Source organism: Danio aesculapii, chromosome 20 (assembly GCF_903798145.1).
Source record: "Danio aesculapii chromosome 20, fDanAes4.1, whole genome shotgun sequence".
NCBI classification, from domain to species: domain Eukaryota; kingdom Metazoa; phylum Chordata; class Actinopteri; order Cypriniformes; family Danionidae; genus Danio; species Danio aesculapii.
This window is the reverse complement of record NC_079454.1, coordinates 38746656-38768265: the sequence shown is the minus strand read 5'-3', so window position 1 is coordinate 38768265 and position 21610 is coordinate 38746656. Positions and strand designations below refer to the sequence as shown.

At 33.6% G+C, this 21610-nt stretch overlaps 2 protein-coding genes across 2 annotated transcripts; one reads left to right on the top strand and one right to left on the bottom strand.

The window, feature by feature from the left end:
* Positions 1-752: 752 nt before the first annotated feature.
* On the top strand, positions 753-1889 carry batf3 (basic leucine zipper transcription factor, ATF-like 3). Its single transcript, XM_056445279.1, has 3 exons — positions 753-993; positions 1232-1336; positions 1549-1889. Exons 1-3 carry the CDS (start codon positions 919-921, stop codon positions 1732-1734), a joined length of 366 nt encoding a protein of 121 aa, XP_056301254.1. The 5' UTR covers positions 753-918; the 3' UTR covers positions 1735-1889.
* Positions 1890-12786: 10897 nt separating this feature from the next.
* Positions 12787-19297, bottom strand: atf3 (activating transcription factor 3). Its single transcript, XM_056445512.1, has 4 exons — positions 19191-19297; positions 16936-17186; positions 16648-16755; positions 12787-14922 (listed from the first exon to the last, which is right to left on the bottom strand). The coding sequence occupies exons 2-4, from the start codon at positions 17176-17178 to the stop codon at positions 14665-14667; spliced, it is 609 nt and encodes a 202-aa protein (XP_056301487.1). The 5' UTR covers positions 17179-17186; positions 19191-19297; the 3' UTR covers positions 12787-14664.
* Positions 19298-21610: the final 2313 nt, after the last annotated feature.

Below are 21610 nucleotides of genomic sequence, written 5' to 3'. Positions count from 1 at the left end.
TTAATGGTTTACCAGTGTTGGTTTGCAAATTACTGGCAAGTGTTTGTTGTACATAATAAGCAATTTAAACAGTAACTAAAATTCTGTGTGAATAAAAAAAAAAAAAAAGACATGTATGTATATTTTAATTATTAAAAGGGGTTTAATTATTGTCAATAGTCTGACTTAACTGCAAAGTAAATTGATTGAAAGTAATATACGGGTTGTATTCCATTTCTAATAAGCTTAGTATAGTGTTAAATGTAAAATGTATAATTTTTTATTACATTATTTCATTTTATTATTACTTTTAAATGCATTCTTTGTCAGACAGATTGGTTAAAATGTTAAAAATGGCTTTCAAAAGGCAACCATTCATAATGAAAAAGGCAATCATTTCCTGGAATGAGCCAACAGCATTACAAAAAGCCATTGAAATCGACTTACTTTAAATACATTAATTTTTCCCCGGTAAAATGTTTCAAATATCTTAAAATTAACTATTAAAACTGCCATTTTTTATTATTAATGATGCTGTCATTTCCTGTAATGATCCCAAATGGTTAAAAGTACAAAAACTATAAACGCAGAAGTTCCTGACATAATTTAACTTGTTAAATGTATCTGGTTACTGGCAAATGCTAGAATGTTTGAATTAGCTTTCAAAAATCACCTTTTCATAATGGAAAAAAGGTGGAATGACCCAAAAGGGTTACGAAAACATCCTCACTGACAAGAGTTATTACTGGCGTGCTCGAGGGCGTCACGTGACTTCAAAGAACATCCGCCGATAGCGTTTGCAAGAAATCACTAATGTCACCCGTAGGACGTTGACTGACAGTTTAAGCATGCTTTTTAATGAGCTAATTAAAACGGCGGTATAGTTTACCTTAATTGTCCATACAGTTTATTTAACGGAAGTTTTGACATGTTTTGATCATGTCACTTTTTAGTGCATCAAGTAACTTCTCTCGAAATGATGCTCCAGCTTTACGGTTGTATCGACAGAGTGAGGTATGTTCCTTCTTTTTTTACTGTTCACTTTACTTTAGCATAAAATATTTAGCATAAGTGAGTTTATAACTAAAATAACTCATAAAATACATTTTAAAATGACCAATGTACTTTCACCTTAAATTACACCTTCGGTTTTTTGTATTTGTGCCACTCAGACATTTGTAATAAGATATTCCTACACATTATTATAAAACAACGTAGCATAACACTCATACCATATATGATTGTGTTTCAGAGCTCTGATGATGACGATAAAAGGTTGAAAAGAAGAGAGAAGAACCGAGTTGCTGCACAGAGGAGCCGCAAAAGACAAACACAGAGAGCTGATGAGTTACATGAGGTTTGCCATATGCATATTACCTATATATACTGTATAGAATGTCAATATATGTCAGCAGTTGCACTTCTCAGTAGATGTATAACAATTTATGTTGCTTTCAGTGCGAATATATGTTGACATTTGTGGTCAGACATAGGAAATTACACCAAATGCCCCCTGATGTTATTGTAATTGCTGTGGTTTTTGACATAGTGATATTTTTCTGTAACCAGGCGTACGAGTGTCTAGAACAGGAGAACAGCCTGCTGAGGAAGGAAGTTCAGCTTTTGATAGAGGAACAGCAACGCTTGACAGATGCCCTCAAAGCCCATGAGCCATTGTGCCGTATCTTGAACTGTGGTATGACCCCAATAACCAGGTCCACAGGCACAGTGCCACCTGAGTTTACGTCTAGATAGAGACTCTCACGTATGATGCTCATGATATCTGAATGTACATTTAATTACACGTTTACTTAACTTAAAGTGCTTACTAGCAGTATTCAATTTTTATACTTTTTTTGTATTCAATTGAAAACATTTAACATACAGTAAACTTTTTCTTCTAAAAAGTGTTACCTTGTGTTCAGTGTTTTCCATCAACATGCATTTTAGTTATTAAGTGTGTGTTCACATTTGGCAGGTTTGGTTGACTAAATTACAATAAATAGAACAAATGCAACACAGACCAAAGACATCTACAAAAAAATAAAGCAAACAAAAAACTGGATGTTATTTAACAACTGCAACCAGGTAATGATTGAAGGGTAACGCAAAACTGGATTGCGTTTTATCCTAATGTGAAGCAAATGTTTTCAAAAGTTCTCCAAAAAAAAAAGAAAAATCCCAAATGCGGATTAGGTGTATTTCCATCAGGCTCTTAGAGTAGCTGAAGGCCTGTTCACACCAAGCAAGATCACTGTAACTATAATGATAAATATGTATGTGTCCACACTGACAAGCAATAAAAATCTGTTTATTTTTAGTTTATGCTTTTCATTCGGCATTATCCATGTGTAACCAGCAGATGTCTTCATTGTGCTACTAGCACATCTGACCAGTGAATCTTTCAACACAGGCTTATTGTGAAAACCTACCCCTGAATTATGTAGCCAGAGCGACGTATGGCTGCATTTCATCTTTAAAATGAGGTGGGATGGTATGACGCCGCTTTTGTTTCTTTTCACGCTACTAGCTGACTGCTTATCTCCATGTTGATGGCTTTTCCACTGTTACCAGTTTGCCCAATAGTTTACCATGTATGTTGGCAGACTTGAGACGCAGAGAGGAGTTGACCGCGACAATGGGGTTCGAGTCTTGTGAAGTACCATTCCAGAAAACAGGTAAAACAAAAGGCAAAAAAACTAAATTAACAAGTAAATAACAGGGTAAGAACATGGTAAGATGTGTGCAGCCACTAGAGCTTTTTTTGGATTGCTTTTGAAAACACTGTGGGTTGGGTTGAGAGAAGGCAGTGGGTGGGTCAGTCGGTGCTTTTGAAAACATTATCGGTTGGATTTAGGGAAGGCAGTGGGTGGGGAGACAGCAGTCGACAGCAGCCTCTAGTGGGCTGGCAGGAATGGCACTCGCTAAAGAAATTTGTGTTGAAATCGGCCTCTGGCAGCTTCGCGAAAACAAAACTGCAAAAAAACTTACCTCCTAGGACGTATTTCACGCTCTCCAGAAATGTATACAGGGGTACATATTCATTATAAGCCTGGGTTGGAATCTATATTTTGAAATATAATACAGTGATCATAGTCAGTGTAGTGGAATAAAAACAAACAGTTTCCCATACTATTTTCAAAGAGTGCAACACAAAGATACTGAAAGAAGCTCAGACTTAATACCTGAGCTTCTTTTATTTTTCTACTTTAATTTGCTAGCCTAGCTTGAATAACTTCCATGAATTTTATCATTCTTCCCCGTGGTATAACCAGTTGTTTTCAAGTAAGTCATTATCTTTCAAATCGCACATTGTTATTTATTTATTTTTTGGTAAACAATTAATCCATACAAGTTAATTTTTTTATTTGTTTTGTTTTGGTCATTTTCAATCACAGTCTGACATTTGCTTCCATGTTTGGAGTGGCGGTCCGTTTTGGAGTTGATGTCAGTTTGACGGCTTCAGTCTCAGTATTCTTAAACACAGCACTCATACCGTTAGTTTGCCGCAAAGGAATGATTCGCAAACAGAAAGCTCCACCCCTACTAATTATTCAGTTTCAATTAGAAGTACATCAACATACTAAAATAAAAGTCTCGGTTTGGGCTTAAATAATCTTTGAAAACAGGCCTTGACTGTAATATTGGAAACAATAACCAACGGTAAATAAGGCAAGCATAATAGAGACAGATGATTAGTCACGTAGGTTTAATGTTCACTATGACAAATATATTCTGCAAATTCATTTTCTTCTCCCTTTAGTCATATTAACATGTTGTCGCACAAGTCCAACACCACCTCAAGCACAAAAAAATGTTGTGAATGAAGCGATTTATTTATTTATTTTATTCAAAATTTGCCATTTCCATCCATTCTCATGCAATACATCAAAATGCACATTAACACAGCGTCATAAAAACATATACACAGTGTGCTGGAAACATACAGTTGCAATGTTGCTTGTTACAGTTCAATACAGTTTAAACTTAAAACTTACAGTTTTTATGTGTGTGACAGCGGAATTTCTGGTGCTGTTTTGATTCATTTATACTTGTATAAACTCTTGAACTGAACAAATATGTATGTATATACAAGAGAGTGTTTATTTAGTAAGCTTTTTTTGTAGAATAGTATTTCGTAGCAAGCAAATATGGCAGCGTTAACGGTCAGCAAAGCAGAATTAAATGTTTCAATTTTGGTCTGGACCAAATGCATCAAGAAAACCCAGTGAGTGTGAACACAACAAAAGTCCTGCTTGACGCTTCCCTTGCTTTTCGGTTATGTTCAGATTACAAAATCTCCATAGTGGTATGTTACATTTCCCATGGCCATTCCTCACGTGACTACATCCACTTTGGTATTTACTATAATAGAGTCAATAACCACTAATAAAACCATCTGTTATACCACATTTAGTAGGTTGTGAATGAACAAAAAGCGAAAATCGACTTCTGCTTTTTGAGTCTGTCTTAACCAAAACACCAAAGGTTGGTTTCAAAACTGTGTGACAGCATATTTGTATGTTGATGACTAATTAAATACAATAGAAAACAAACATAATTTAATTGAAATGTTAATGTTGCTGGTGTATTGTACGTATTTGAATATTTCAACTATTAAAACGGAATTACTCATTATATACAGGATGATGCAAACGATGACTGAAATTCAGCATTCACTGAAACTCCACCAGTGATATAATTTCTATTAAAATGAGGTCACCTAATTCAGAAAAGGGACACTTTTTTTCTCATTCGTGTTGAAACTATCTGGGGGTGGTTGCGGTAAGATGGTGGTCAGATTTTTTTGTGTGTGTGTTTGAATGTATCGCTTCCTCTTACCTTCCTAACCACACCAGGGAACACACTTCTACATTTCTCTTCCAGTTTTCTCTTCTCTAATGAAAAGTCCTAGAGCTTCACACACATCTAGTGACTTTCATTTCAAAACTTTATTTCAAAGTCAAAAGGTGCTTGCTAGTGCATGTAAATAAAACAGAAATCACTTTAATCATAAAACACTGTGTTTGCTTACAAGTGTAGTTGGCCAAAATCAAGGGTGTAGAATAAGCATGGACAGAGGGGACGTGTCCCCATCAATATCCACAGATTATTAAATAGTCCCCACCACTAATTTAATCACCTCCAAAATAAAATAATGCTTTGTCGAAATGTTCCAGTCAGGCTTACCGTGCAAGACTCAGGTGAGACATGGACATAAGCAGCTACATTTCAAAGAAAAGTGTCAGTCCCTTGAAGTCAAATTTGCTATAAAGTCCACCGTAATAGTAACCATGGATGTGCAATTAATAAAACATTTGTTTCAATTTTGGCCTTCATGATGATTATAAAAAAACAACAGACGTCGAGATTAAACGGTTATTGTGTTATATGCCTCCCTCTTTCCAAAAGTCTGCATTCATTCCTTGTCAAAGTAAAGTTGTGTAAATGTAATCTTGCACAATAAGACATGCTTGATTTAATGTTGTTTTCATTACTAATTATTTATATTTTTATTATATTTTATGAATTATATTATATTTATTTATTTAAAAGAACATGGGCATGTAAAGGCATCTTTTAGCTTAAAGTGTATAAATGACAATGTTATACTTGCAAAAATGCGATGGTAAGTGATTATGCACAAATAAGCCCTCAGTAAAAGGAAGTCTTTATTAAACTACCTTTTTGTCAGACATTCCTTTAACTTTACATTTTAAATGTGAAGTTACATTTAAATTGTAGAATTGGGTGGGTGTCAAAGTAGGTCCCCACCAATATCAAAAGCAAATCTACGCCCTTGGCAAAAATGCTTTATAAGTATGATATATAAATTCGACAGTAAAACTATTTTAATAAATGAAAATATGTGTTAAGAAGGGTGGCACGGTGGCTTAGTGGTTAGCACTGTCGCCTCACAGCAAGAAGGTCACTGGATTGAGTCCCGGCTGGGTCAGTTGGCCTTTCTGAGTGGAATTTGCATGTTCTCCCCGTGATGGTGTGGGTTTCCTCCTGGTGCTCTGTTTTTCCCCACAGTCCAAAGACATGCGCTATAGGTGACTTGGATGAACTAAATTCATTCGTAGTTTGTGTGTGTGAATGCAAGAGTGTATGGATGTTTCCCAGTTCTGGGTTGCAGCTGGAAGGGCATCCGCTGCGCAAAACATATGCTGGAATAGTTGGCGGTTCATTCCGCTGTGCCGACCCCTGATAAATAAGGGACGAAGCTGAAGGAAAATGAATGAATTTGTGAAGAATATTTTTGTCAATATTGCATAAATGCATCATATTTTTGTTTAATAATATAAAAATTTTACTATCACATTCATACATACACCGGACATTACTCTTCTGGTAGTAGACTACATTAATGGAAATAGAAATGGCAGTGAATAAAAGCAATATAATCTTTACTGACGCAAAGGTCTGTTTATGTGAGCCGAATATGTTACATCTTCTTAAAATAGTTTCAGTAACTAAATCCAGAGCATGTTGAACAAAACTGTTTTACTTGAATCTACAAACAATATTGGTTATGTTTCAGGACCTATCATACTGTAGTAAAGAAACCAGTGTTCATTCATTCATTCATTCATTTTCTTTTTAGCTTTATTAATCAGGGGTCGCCACAGCGGATTGAACCGCTAACTTATCCAGCATATGTTTTAGGACACTTATGTTTTTGTTTTCCAGCTGCAACCCATCACTGGGAAACACCCAAAAACTCTCATTCACACACATACACTACAGACAATTTAGCATACCCACTACACCTATAGCGCATGTCTTTGGACTTGTGGGGGAAACCGGAGCACCCGGAGGAAACCCACACAAACACAGGGAGAACATGCAAACTCCACACAGAAACGCCAACTGACCCAGCCGAGGCTCGAACCAGCGATCTGCTTGCTGTGAGGTGACAGCACTACCCACTGCGCCACACCACATTGTTATAATTACAATTACTTAGCATTGGACCAAAGTCTGACTTGATCTTAAAAGCTCATTCAGCACATCTACAGTGCTCAACATATATAATTACACCCCTCACAAATCCCCCATTTAAATTAATATTTTCTACAGGATGCTTTACAATATTATATTTGTGCATATACATTAGAATTGTCAGTATTGAAGCCAAATCTGGAGCTTATCTAACAAGATAAGTTATGATAATTGTCCAAAATTAGTGCACCCAAATTAATATTAATGCAAAATGTAAAAGGAGCAAAATTCAAGAGAAACAAAAAATGTTTAAACTTTTGTTGAAATGTTGTAGGTTGTAATTTTTTTTTGTTTTTTACAATATTTTACTTGAATTTAATTGTATTATATTTCTATTTCTAAATATGTTAGGTTACTAAAATATTATTTTAATAAATATATCCGTTTAATAAATCTGTTTTGTTCAAATGCACGAACATACATTGCCTATATTCACTGAGAAATAGATAGAAAAATTCCTTTTCAAAATGGGGTGTACTCAATTACGCTGAGCACTGTATTATGGCATACAAATGGCTTTTATTATTTAGTTTATTTAAAAAAGTCATATTTAAGCTAACATTAGTAAAGTATGGAGTGCTGCAAGGATCTTTTCTAGGCCTGTTGTAGTTTTCAATATACATGCAGTTCTTTGGTAATATTATTATAACAAAAACAGAGTTAGTGTTCATTGTTGTAAATATAATTCTGAGCTATATATATATTTCATCAAGATCAGAACACTACATATACTAAACTACACTACACTACACTCTACATCCTGACATATATACATTATTTTGACAATCAACAAATCTTTTTCAAAACTTCCACTTTCACTCTCCCCCAAAATCTATCACTGTTAAAAATACCTGTTTATTAACAGTTTCTGTATTTTGTGATTCAGAAGTGTTTTCTGTTTGTTTACGGTTGTGAATTGCATTTTGGGACCTTTATCTCTACTTTGTCAACTTCTGATGTTGAAAATTTAACTCACTTACTTTGTAACAGTTTAACAAAGTGACTTTTATTTACCTTTTAGTAGTTTGAAATAATATAATGTGTAAGAAATTATATATAGAGAAATAAGTCTGTAAAATAACCGAAAATGTACTGCAGTTTATTACAAGGTTTTTGTAGCGTAATATACAACACAAACCCAGACAATATATCACTTTAAACTAATAAAAATGTTCATAAAAGTCCCTTTTTCCAACTTTTCAAGGTTTAAAGTTGTTGGAAGAAAGATCAAGATCCCATAATGCAATTCAAAAACATAAATAAAAAGGGAAAAATAAAAACATGAATCACAAAATGAGCAAAACTGCTAATTTCTGATTTTTTTTTTTTACAGTGTGTGGTGCTGGTATCATTTCAGAAGGGTTGCATATTAGTTGCCTATCTTAAAGGTTTATATTAATATCTGAACTGTACATATTAGTTTAATAATTACCAAATAATATAAGCACTGGCCGGAATCATATTTATATTCATTTATTAATTTATTGGGGGGGTTTAGTGTTGGGGGGTCATCAATTGACAAATAGGACATTAGCAAATAACAAAGCATAAATAGCAAAACTACATGATTCTAAACATTTATTGAAATATTTATTAAGACTTTTATTTGTTAACATTTGTTCATCTTCAACCAATAACCAGTATCCCTTCATATTTTTAAGAGAAGTTTAATATTATGAGCAAATTTGAGCACCCAGCTGGCCCACATTAGCTTATCACGATCCTCCAATCAAAGGATCCTAAGTCACTATATATATCCTCATTTCCTTTCTACAACTATCTTCGTCTGGAAGAAATCCCCCTCTTCCCCTTCTTCCACCTTTATCCAGGATGGGCGGCACGGTGGCCCAGTGACTAGCACCGATACCTCACAGCAAGAATACCAATGCCCCGGGTCCTCACTGGGTCATCTGGTATTTCTGTGCGGAATTTGCATGTTCTAACCAGTGTGCGCTTGGGTTTTCCCCAGTTTCCTCCCACCGTCCAAATATGCTCTATATTATAGACAAAATAAGTCTTTCTTCTAAATGTCTTACTCTCAGGAAGTTTGCCTTAGCCTCATCAGCGGGGGAGTTTTGAGGTTGACCTGAGCTCAATCTCCCCTTGCCCTGCGAAAGGGCGGGAGCCCTGGGCCCGAGGATCCCTTGAGCTCAGGGCTCTCTCCCGGGACAGCAGGCCAAACGAGCTATGTATAAATCATGAGCTAAGTGTGAATTCTCGAAAGTTGTTTTAGTAAATCCTGAATTTAATATTAACTCATCAATGCTGTAAACGTCGCAGTTGTCATTACTAAAGATATTAAGTTAATATAACTTGACATTACTTAAAATACTAAGTTTTGGTATCAAAACTTAAACAGGTCTGTTTAACTTACTCAACAGGCAGCAAAAATCTTTGAATTAATGTTTTAAGTTCTCTGAACTTAACATTTTAATTTCATTAACCGATTCACCATCTCTCTGTTTAAAATGATTGGTTGCACTTGAAATTCTGCCTTGACAACCGCACTGATTGGTCGATACAGTATATGTTATATGACATATAAGGTGGTCGTTTTGCTTGTGATGCTGAATTTTGTTGAAGAATCAGAACCTGAACCCATCTGATGAAAGAGAAAAGTTAAATTAGTAAGTAGATATTTAAATGCTTATATACGTTTTTCTTAATTAAAATGCATGCAGAGGTGACATGGTGGCGTAGTGGGTAGTGCTGTCGCCTCACAGCAAGAAGGTCGCTGGTTCGAGTCTGTATGGAGTGTGCATGTGGAGCATGGGTTTGCTCTGGGTGCTCCGGTTACCGCCATAAGTCCAAAGACATGCTATAGGTGAATTGGGTAAGCTAAATTGTCTGTAGTGTATGTCCTGGTCCTCCGGGTTGTGGTTGAGCCTTGGGCCAATGACCCACCTCCTAAAAATTAGATGTTACAAAACACCAACATGATGCGGCTAAATATCAACTTCGATAAAAACGGCCCTGTGAGTAAGTAATATGAAAGCTGAAACGTTTATAAGTTTAGTCTATTAGCCATTTTAAGTTGTCTATAATTAAACACTTAAGTTAATTCAATGAAGAGACCACATTTGGTCAACTCAATTAATTGAGTTGTTGATTTCTCATTACTCAAACGAACTGAGGGAATCACTTTCCTCGAATCATTTGAGTAGTCTCAATTTATTACGGTTTACAGTGTAGTATTGTTTATCTTAACTAGACAACCTTATAATAAAGTCAAACCAAAGATTTGTTGCTAGAGTTTGCATAAATATTACAAAAATATGTGTTCCAGTCCATGTGAATGAATCATTCGCTTTTCCTAGACAAGTCCGTGTTTCATAATCTGATGTTGTTTCTAATGTTGGATAATGCATCTTGTCGAGGCCTAATTCCTTGATTTTTATGCCCTCTTGTGGACACATCACCAACCAACATGCATATCTACTTGATTTACACGTTTCAAATACATTTTAGAATAAGTGCATTATATTTTAAAATGTAAATCTACCCCAAAAGGGATGTAGCTAATGCTAATTGTAATCTTAATACTTCTGGTTACATCTACATTGTGCATGCTTGCTTCGATTTGTAATAAATGTTGTGTTTTACACCATAAAAGGTCAAGTTGCACCAGAGTTAACATCTCTTCTAGTAAATGGACTAAAACAGAAGGAAGTAAAACCTTAAATCACAACCTGTCGAGCGTTGCTTTTAAAGTGAGTTATGATTTCAAATCTAACCAGAGGCGCATGCAAATACGCTTTGTGAGCTGGGAAATTAAGGGCGTGGCCTAAACCCGTCGCTTCAAGGCGGAAAATTCTGTTATGGTAACTTTCCTTCCTTATATTGAAGTTCCTGGTAGCAGCTGTAGATGGTTGGCCTCACTAATTGAAACTCCTGGAAATCTTACAGGAACTTAAAGAAGAATGTGGACCTCGAAGTTCCCATTGAACCTACACTTCCTTGAGCTCCCACTAAGTAAAAACAAGGGGCATTTTCTTTGTACTGGAAAGGAAGTGGTGTAGACTATTCAATATACATCGTCATTGATCTATACAGGAAAGATACATCATCATCAGGTTTGTAGTATAGATGGTGATTATTTAAAATACATTAATGTGCTGAATGAGTCAAGCATTCCTGCCATATTATGGGTTTAAATATCTGTCTGTCAGTCGTGAATGCGGTCCTTCAAAACTCTAAAACCATTACAATCATGTTCAGAGGTTATGAAACTGATATTTGAAATAGCATTACAACACCCTATTTGACATCTGTAGATTCCATTGCAACAGTTTTCAAGGGTTGCATCAGAATGTTAAGTTTCCACTGATTGCATTTTGATTGCCAAGGGCCGTGACCGTGTTGGTTCACATTCTGACAGGGCAAAGTGCACTTGTGTTACTGTGAAATTCAAGTCATGGTGTTAGGAATCAGGGTCAGTTCGGATTCAACGCAAGATGTCTGAGGAATCCGTTTACATGTGCATTTTGTATTTAAATACAGATATTATTAAGAAAAATAGTTTATTTATAATATGATAGTAAATAATAAATGGGTAGGGTATTTGATTAGTATGATTTAAAAATATTAATGTCCCATGTTGTGCCTTATATAATGTGATCATTTAGATGTGGATTCATATTTGAATGAATACCTAAATAAATCAACTTCAATGTTTTTTATTTTATTTACTACCTGGAAAAATAATTTCTAAAAATATATAACTTTTGCTTAGAAATTGTAATTCAAGACACAGTTTGGGTAACAGACATGAACAGAGAGTGTTCAATTCCCGGCCATGGTATTGTTATGCAATATTGGTGGTTTTCTCTTTTCAGGCTCCATGTTTTCAGAGAAAAAGATGGAATTTTTCTGCTAGTAATTTCTGAGTGTTTATTTCTCAGCAGTGATGAAGCAATGAGCAGCAACTCTGACTTGATTGGGCCTTAAATATGTATTTTTAAGGGATGCGCGTGAATGACCTGAGGTCAGGCTAAAGAGCATATATAGCAAATAAAAAAGCAGATCCATCCATCTATTCATCTATCACTTTGTTTATCATTTAATATTTCAATGATGCCTATTAGCATCAGTAAGGAATTTTCATTTGACAATAAACAAAAAGGCCACATGGGATGTTAAAAAGCAAAAACAATCTTTTAATTCTATATTTAGCGGGAATTTTTTTCCAGGTAATTGTTTTTTAAACAAACAATTAAGGAGTGTTTCTATTTATACATTGTTTTCCACTACTAAATTACCCTCTCTCAGTTTGAACATAGGTTTGTTTCCTGTACAACCTTAGAATTCTGAAGAATTCCCTCTATTTTTTTTCCTCTCCCACAAAAAGGGAGTTACCAAAGCTCAGGTACTGCCAAGAGTTCTGTAGTATCCTTGTAGTTTCCATAGAACTTCACATCTGGAACAATCCCAAGGAATTTCTGAATGTTTCCTGATGCTACCCTCATCCTGAATCATTTCCAAGACTTAATTGTTCCACACAAAATTCTCCACTTAAACCGAATCAGAAAAATCTGCAAAAAAATGCTGAATCACTGCTCTCTGACAGGATGAACTCGATTGCACTAAGGGTTGTAGTCAGCACGTATCTCAGGTTTGGCATGTGCAGACTTGCCCTACCACAAATTCCTTGGCACTTGACAACTATAAATGGTTATGCTTTTTGAACACGTCAAATACTCTTTATAAAGTAACAATGTGCAGGTGTTGCCTCTTGTGATGCAATCAAATTGTTTCAGTCATATTCAGTCACAGCTGTCTTAAATAAAACCAGTGTAAAATGACTCAAGTGGTATAGTTTTTTATTAATAAAGTATCAAAAACAAACAACAGACAGTCAAAATGAAGCCATACATATTTCATATAAATAATTAATTGAATTTGACAGGCTATCATCTCTTCAATCATGACTTTTGGAAGCAATTGCACTTATTGGCGTCAACAGCATTGACATGATGGGTGAAGTAGGAAGCATAGCTTTGTTTTTTAATATACATTTAATGTCAGTAGTACCACATTTTGTGGCATGCCTGTTTTGCATGAATACAAACAAAAAGAAGGGAAACAAACAAACTAGATGACGCCAGCGTCACTTAAAATTTCAGTACATGACAGAACATAAACGGAGACCAAACTCAAAAACATAAGGGAAAATATTGTGAGAAGATTTGGTGTTTTCCTTAGTTTAGTAGAAATGGAGTGATTAATTTTCCCTTATTCTACACCTTTCTGTAATATTAGGCAATGCAGTCACAGGGCTGATCAGATGTCTTGTGGTGTGTGTTTCTTCACTAACAACGTGGTGTGACACTAAAAGTGCTTGACACATGATCTAGGAACAAAGCCAGACAAATAATAAGAGCTTTACTTCAAGTTTTTTTGTTTCTCTCTCTATAGAATAATCCCAGCTAACAAAATATGTCCTAAGAATGTTTTTCTGGTTCTCTATTTCCTACAGACGTTAGGCAAACGTTAAAGAGAACATTAATGGGATGTTCAATGCATAACTTTGTGCAAACCATATAAGAATGTTAATTCAAGAATCTGAGCAGACAATTAAATTGAACATTCAATTAATGTGACTTGATGAGTGTTTGCGCACAGCTTTAACATAACCTTATTAGCTGAGAGAATAGCATCTAGACAATAACAACACAGCTACAATACATGAAAAATGTGACATCAGAAACTAACAAAAAACACTTTGTGTGTGTGTGTGTGTGTGTTTACAGTGGACTGATAAAGTCAGACCTTCCTGCTCACAGCATCGTAACAACATTGAGGTGATAGCAGTAGCGAAGAACTTCCTTGTAAGTACCGTGCAGGACACCTGGTTGTCTCCACGTCCACTTCCCTGTAATTTTATCTGTTTATTTAGTTTGTGTTTCCTGTATTATATATAGACCGAGTCCTGAGAGATTAGTAGCAGCTTGAAATACTTCTTGTGGCATGTTATGTGGACACATAATAACTATAAAGGGACAGTTCACCCAAAAATTAACATTTACTCACTCTCAGATTGATTCAAAGTTTCTTTTTTTTCTGCTGAACTCCTAAGAAGGCATTTCGAAGAAAGTTGGAATTCAGTAGCCATTGAAATAATAGTAAAAATGGCCCCCAGCATACTTCAAAATATCTTCTTTTGTGTTCAACAGAAGCAACAAGTAAGAAAACGTTCATTTTGAGCTGAAATATCCCTTTAACAAGGTAAAGGCCATAGATAAATATGTAACTAAACTTCATTCATCACCCTGTACATCTTGCTAAGAAATGAAAAACAAAAACACACATATATTCCCCTCACTAGAACAGCACTTGCCATCAAACACACACCACCAGGGTTTCATTCAACAAACAAGCTGATAAATAAGTCAAATCATGCTGTTCTAGCAGCAGCAACAAGACATCAAGCTTTGGTGCATACGGAAAAAAAGCATATCATGTTAAACAGTACAATGAGGAACACATTTAAATAACTAAGTGAAAACGCATTGAATGTCCTTCAACACTTTTAGTGCTTTTAGTCTCTTTCAGTGTACATCAGACCGACCTTGATTGGCAGCATGGCAGGCACCCGTGTTTAGTCCTGTTTTTTTAAACTTGGGCAAACCTTCCAGTGTTCCTTGGCGAGCCGTTAGCTTGTTTGCCTGGAGAGTTTGTGATTCACAGATGCCCACAGCTGGTTGGTATGGCGGTGTGTGTTGGTCCATTGGTGGTAAAACCCAGCCCCTGGAGTGTGGATTCTTTGATTTGTTGGATGAAAAGCTTCTTCTCGTCTTCGGGGGTCTGGCCGTTCTGAGCGCGGACGATGCAGGTGGGCCTGTGCAGGTTGAGCATGTAAACAAGCTGCTGCTTTTGGTTCTTCAGCTCCTCGATCTGGGCTTTCAGCTCCGCATTGATGGACTCCAGCTTCTCGGACTCCTGAAGTCAAAACAAGAACATACATGAGTTTCAGTTTTTACAAACAATTGTGATTAATATATAACAAAGAGGAAAACATAATAAAACTAATTAATTTAATAGGGCGCCAGTTCATTTATTTGCATAAAGGGTGTGTGCAGGGTCTTAAAAAGTCTTAAAATGTCTTAAATTTCAAAAACCAATCTTTAGGCCTTTAAAAGTCTTAAATCCACTAAAATATTGTTAAACGGGTCTTAATTTTCCTATGTCTATGTAAAGCTATACCTAATTGGGCCAACACCCATTCAGTCACTAACAATACATTTTAATAAAAGTTTTTATATTTTAAGAAAGTTTTTTTTATTAACTCCATTTACTTATAAATATGGTTTTATTATCTTCCTTACAATAAACATTTGTTTTTAATGTTTTTAACTTTTGCGTAAGTGTAAGTCTGAAATTTCATTCATAGTGGTCTTAAAATAGTCTTAAAAAGTCTTATATTTGACTTGATAAAACCTGTAGAAACTCTGTTGAAAGTGTGATAATTGTATGATTGTCATAGACAATGTAACAAAATATTGTGTCATTTTATTTATTTATTTATTGAATGTTTTATTTTTACTGCCTTTCTCAGTGTTGGGTTGCAGCTGAAAGGTCATCCGCTGCGTAAAACATATGCTGGATAAGTTGGCAGTTTATTCTGCTGTAGAGACCCCAGATTAGTAAAGGGACTAAGCCGAAAAGAAAATGAAGATATGAAAATTTTTACTGCCTTTAATGTTTGAATCACATCAATTTTATTGTTAACAACAGCAGTCAGTTTTTATTTAATATTATTATTTTCACTTCTAATTTCATATTATATTTATACACACCGAGTACACATACATTATGTTGGATGTGATAAATCGCGATTAATTATTTGACCGCACTAATAAATATATAGCATGACTTATTAATATATAATATAAAAAACTCAAATAATAAATAGACAATGAAATAGCTTTATTATATATTATGTGTTATTTAAGCTTTTAAAAACAGTTAAAAAGTAAAAAAATGTAAGTATATATTTTAATCCAGACGCAATTGTCATTTTAAATGTAATGCAAGCATAACATTTGCAAAAACAGACAACAAAACTAAATTAATTGAATTAAAGACAATTAATATTTGAATCAGATGCTTTAAATTTTAATACTTGTTATCTAAAGCTTTCAGTTTATATTATTAATTTTAAATTTTACTTCAGAATAGTTCAGAACTTTATAATTAAGAACTTTATTTAATGTTATTTACCCCATCTATAGTAGGTACAGTTGAAGTCAGATTTATAAGCCCCGGAGAGAAGATTTTTCAACAATAGTTTTTATAACTCATTTCTAATAACTGATTTATTTTATCTTTGTCATGATGACAGTAAATAATATTTTATTAGATATTTTTCAAGACACTAGTATTCAGCTGAAATGAAACAAATAAGACTTTCTCCAGAAGAAAAAATATTATCAGATGTACTGTGAAAATTTCCTTTCTCTGTTAACACCATTTGGGGAATAATTAAAAAAGAATAAAAAAAGTAAAGGGGGCTAATTATTCTGACTTCAACTGTAGATGTAATAAGGAGAATGTAATCAACTGCAGTTTATAATAGCAAAAAAGATCAATAATAAAAAATAACACATATAATATATGTTTATATAAATGTTACATTTGAATCAAATGCTAAAAAACAAGTAATACCTTTTGTAAATTGTCGGTTTTCTCCTTTTTCTTGTTCCGACATTTTGCTGCTGCAATTTTGTTTCTTTCCCTTCTTCTTCTCCTTCGGTCATTCTCCTCTGGGACAGTCTGAAATAACAACATTCATCATTTTGGGAAAGCCAAAACTACCTAAAATGCCCACAAGTGGATGAACAAGAGAATTGTGCAAGCATGGCTTTTCTACGTCCACGTTACTCAATATAACTAATGTGAAATATGAAAAATTACACTTTTAAAAAGTTGTGCAAGTAAATGAGTGGCTCTTACCTCTCGCTTCATCACAGGTAGTTCGGTGGGTCTCTCAGTGTTCATGCAGGCTCTGTCAGTGGTCAGGCTGCTTATGCCGTTGGACAGGCGTTTGTTCTGGATGGCGTAGCGCAGCTCCTCTTTCACTAATGGAGTGAAGTTGGTGAAGTCGTCCAGCGTGAGAGAGCCGGGCGGAGAGAGACAGGGAACCAAAGCTGACGCACTGATCTCTGACGGACCCAAACCAGGGTGCTGAAGCATCATGCCGAAATCTAGAGAAAATACCAAACAACAGTTAAATCATCCTGTTGATGAGGAAACTGGCTAGATAAATAAGTCAATAAATGTTACACTTTTCTCTATAAAACTGCTAAATTAACTGTTTTAAAGTTAGTAAATGAATAACGTCAAAATTGTACAGTAAAACTTATTAATTGTAATAAAAATAACATTTAAAATGCATTAAATATTGTATTTAAGAAATAAAAGTATTAAATTGCATACTGTTATAATTATATTGATATATTGAAGAGTTATAATGTGTTAATAATTATAAACAATTATACAGATATTGTAATTAAAATATAGATTCATTGTTAAATAATATTGTCATTTATGATATTTACATAAATATTACATTCAACAAGGTGATTAATATAATATTAAATTAATTCAATAATATGCATTTAAAATGATAAAGTTATGATTTAGGGAGAAAATGGTATTCACAAGTTCTTATGTTGTTTAGTTTTGTTATATTACTTATGTGATTTATGTTTATAATTATATTATATTATATTATATTATATTATATTATATTATATTATATTATATTATATTATATTATATTATACAGACACAACTGGCTAATAAAAGGCTAATTATCATGAGCAGAAAATAATTTGGCTAACAATTTTTTACCACATGTCATTCTCAGTAAATCTTACAATGACAACCATAATTTAATTGCTCAAATAATAGTGTAGAATAAAACCATGCCATTTAATTATAGATAAAAACTGTACAACATACAATTATTAAAATGCCATTTTACTTGTTATTACAGTATTTATAGGGGTTTTCATAGGTTCTGGCTTCCACAGCTGTCAATATTTTGTGTTTGTTTTTTACTGTAACGTATTATAGACGTTTTACTCTCTTTATACAGTATGTAATCGCTTTTTTTTGTCATAAACACTCATTTCAACAAACTTTTTTGTTAATTTATGTGTACGACATGACAAGAATACATAAAGCAACGACTCCCTAGCAGAATAGTCTAAACCCATCAAATATTAAATAACAGTTTTATATTAATCCTAATATTTTAAACATCTGAGTGACAGCTTTGTAATAAAGTAAAAGTTATAATCTTTAACTATTTAATGAGTTGTATTCGTGTCACACATCGTCTTTGAAGTGACGTACAGTTTTAGTCGGTTAAATCAATTTGAAATCAGGAGAACTAAAAACAATTAGTTTTAATCAATTTTAAACAAATAAATATGAACATAAATAAACAGTAACGTTACCATTTAATTCTAGATAGAAACTGTACAACATACAATTGTTAAAGTTTTATCTTGCTTGTTACATTATAGCAGTATTTATATGGGGTTTTATAGGTTCTGGCTACCACAGCTGTAAATATTTTGTTTTTACAATAACGTATTAAAGACGTTTTACTCTTCTTTATACAGTATGTTATCGCTTTTTTGTCATAAACACTCATTTCCACAAACGTTTAGTCACTATTTGTGTACAACTGAACGAATACAGTATAGCATAGGACAAGCTAAGATAATACTCTAAACCCATCAAATATTAATTAACAACTTTATATTAGTCCTAATATTTTAATTTCATTGACAGGTTTTCAATACTAAGTATATAAAGTCACAATCTTTAACTATTTAATGAGTTGTATTCGTGTTACACATCGTCGATGAAGTAAACTCACTGACGTAACATAACAGTCGGTTTAGTCGGTTAAAACTATTTGAAAACAGGAGAACTAAAAGTAATCGGTTTTAATACATTTTGTAATAAATATCGAATAAATATTAACGTAAATAAACAGTAATGTATGTACATTATAGCTAAATAAAATATTGTTAAAAAAAATAGTTCGTTAACTCAAACCTAAATACCCAAATCTTGACCCAAAAAACGCAAAAATCCCTCTTTAGTAGCCTAAACCAAACACACTATAGACGTTTTCCCACAGCGTGTTCCAGAAAAGCCATGAATAACAAATGTACAATGTCGTCTCTTACCTGGTTGTGTGTAAATAAGAGTAAGCGCGTGTGTTTGTGATGCTCTTCTGATGCTGGACTGTTCTCGCGCTCAGCTGCTAAAGTTACAGTTGTCGCCGGCTCGTTGCATCACCCCTTTTTATGGCTGGAGGACGTGAACTACTATAAGGGGCGGGGCAAGTGACGTCACCCTATTTATAGCATCAGCGGCGCTGTCTTTTCGCGATGATGCAATCAGGCAACCCTCTCCGCTGCGCACCATAACTGGGCAAACTCCCGCCCTCCTTCACAATGGTGGAGCCGAGGAACTGGCATGTTAACCTAATGAGCAAATAAAGACATCTACCCGTGTAATGACAGGCCATCTCTGGTATGCTCTAATGTCATGTACCGAATAGTTATGAAAAAAGAGAGATATGACAGAGAGAGGTATTGACTGACTGACTGACTGACTGACTGACTGACTGACTGGTTGTTTTGAAAGAGAGCATATGAAGTCCCTCTTAGTCTGTTAAGTTAAACACACTTAGCCTATATGTTTTTTGTTTTAGTCTTTTCTTGGGATATTTTTATGAAGAGATGGAGAGATGATGCCAAGGTCAGTGTGTATGTGGCTGTGTTTGTTAAGCTTTTGGTTTTAAATATCCACTGGCTCGGGAAAAAACAGCTTTGAATATCTTTATGGCGTTTAACTCATCCTAGCAGGCTAATTTCGTTGGTTTTCGTTGGATTGAATTTAGGATTTAATAATTTAATAATAATTTAATAATTCTTATGTAATATTGTAACATGACTTTTAGAGGTTTTCAGTTATTAGAGGGTTGAATATTTGAGTGTATTCTACTTTTAAAAGTGTTATTCGCTTCATTACACTTTATTTGAGCATCATTGTTACTACTAATTATGCATTATATCAAGTACTGAGTAAAATTAATTTGAGGTTAGGGTTAGGAATATGATTTTATTTGCAAATAATTATGTATTCAATTTAATTTTAGGCATTTACTGTCTAAAAAGAACACTATAAAACGTAGTGTAAAACATTTAATGTATTATAGTAAATATAATTTCACTTATACCTATTTTATTCATGGCTTTATTTATTTATTTCGATGTATTTTCTATCTATCTATCTATCTATCTATCTATCTATCTATCTATCTATCTATCTATCTATCTATCTATCTATCTATCTATCTATCTATCTATCTATCTATCTATCTATCTATCTATCTATCTCTCTCTCTCTCTCTCTCTCTCTCTCTATCTATCTATCTATCTATCTAACAGTCATAAGTTGGTGGATATTCTTAGTAAGTTTGTCTTTATTAATTTTGATCGATCTAATATGTAACAAAACATTATAAAAATAATAAAAAAAATATATATATATACCACTTAATAGCTGTTTTACACATGATTTAAAATATGTGGAGTAAACTTAACAATAAGCTTGTTGTTTTCCTCATGTTTTTTCCTCAATTCCCTTTGAATTCAATATTTAGCACAGTGATTTGGTGGTGTTTTAAGGGAGTGGGTCGTCAGCAGTGTCTGCATTCCTCTCTTCACTGTGAAGCATGGCTTTCTTGCTGTAGCTGTTCATTATTACCCAGCCCAGTCCACACGCTTTCCTCTGTGTTCTGGAAATTTCCAGTAATCTCTCCTCACCGTCCTGGTGCAATCACCAATAAAACACTCCTTTATTACATACATTTGTGCTTGGACACTAAATAATGTTACCAAGGAACCGTGTCTAAACCAGAAACAAAGTCCAAACATGGGAGTATTTATATTTCCCAAGAGATAAATATGTCTGGTTTAAAAATGTAATTTTCAAAATGAATGAATCTTGGTAACACTTCAGTATTAATTACTATATAGCGAATTTGCTGTTGTTGTTAGTTTTTTTTTTTTGTTATATTAACAAGTTTTTCATTTATTATCTATTTTTACTTATTAACTATTAGGAAAAGTCAAAATAGATCTTAACAACAACAAACCACATATCCACTAATATCTGAAAACATTAAAAAATAAAGATATAATGACTCCAAAATACAAGGTAGGATTAAAAAATATTATTATTATTATTATTATATTGTTTCCATTATTATTTTTTATTATAAATGTAATTATTATTTTATTATTTTATTTTAATTTAAATTTTCAATTTTTAATTTTATGAAGACGTTTTTTTAAATTATTATCTATTTTTACTTATTAACTATAAGTAAAAGTCAAAAATAGATATTAACAACAAACCATATATACACTAATATCTGAAAACATAAAATAAAGATATAATGACCCCAAAATGTACTAGGAAGGATTAAAAAAATATTACTAATTTATATTTTTCCATTCTTATTTTTAATTCTTATTTTATTTATTTATTTATTATATATTTTTTTTATTATATTAAGAAGTTTTTCATTTATTGT

Excerpts from the sequence above, each read along its gene's own strand:
- atf3 (XM_056445512.1), bottom strand. The coding sequence starts at position 17,178 with ATGATGCTTCAGCACCCTGGTTTGGGTCCGTCAGAGATCAGTGCGTCA. Across the intron at positions 16,756-16,935 it reads TACCTGTGATGAAGCGAGAG|ACTGTCCCAGAGGAGAATGA; the intron begins GTAAGAGCCACT and ends TTGTTATTTCAG. Across the intron at positions 14,923-16,647 it reads AAACCGACAATTTACAAAAG|GAGTCCGAGAAGCTGGAGTC; the intron begins GTATTACTTGTT and ends TTTTGACTTCAG.
- batf3 (XM_056445279.1), top strand. The coding sequence starts at position 919 with ATGTCACTTTTTAGTGCATCAAGTAACTTCTCTCGAAATGATGCTCCA. Across the intron at positions 994-1,231 it reads GGTTGTATCGACAGAGTGAG|AGCTCTGATGATGACGATAA; the intron begins GTATGTTCCTTC and ends ATTGTGTTTCAG. Across the intron at positions 1,337-1,548 it reads GAGCTGATGAGTTACATGAG|GCGTACGAGTGTCTAGAACA; the intron begins GTTTGCCATATG and ends TTCTGTAACCAG.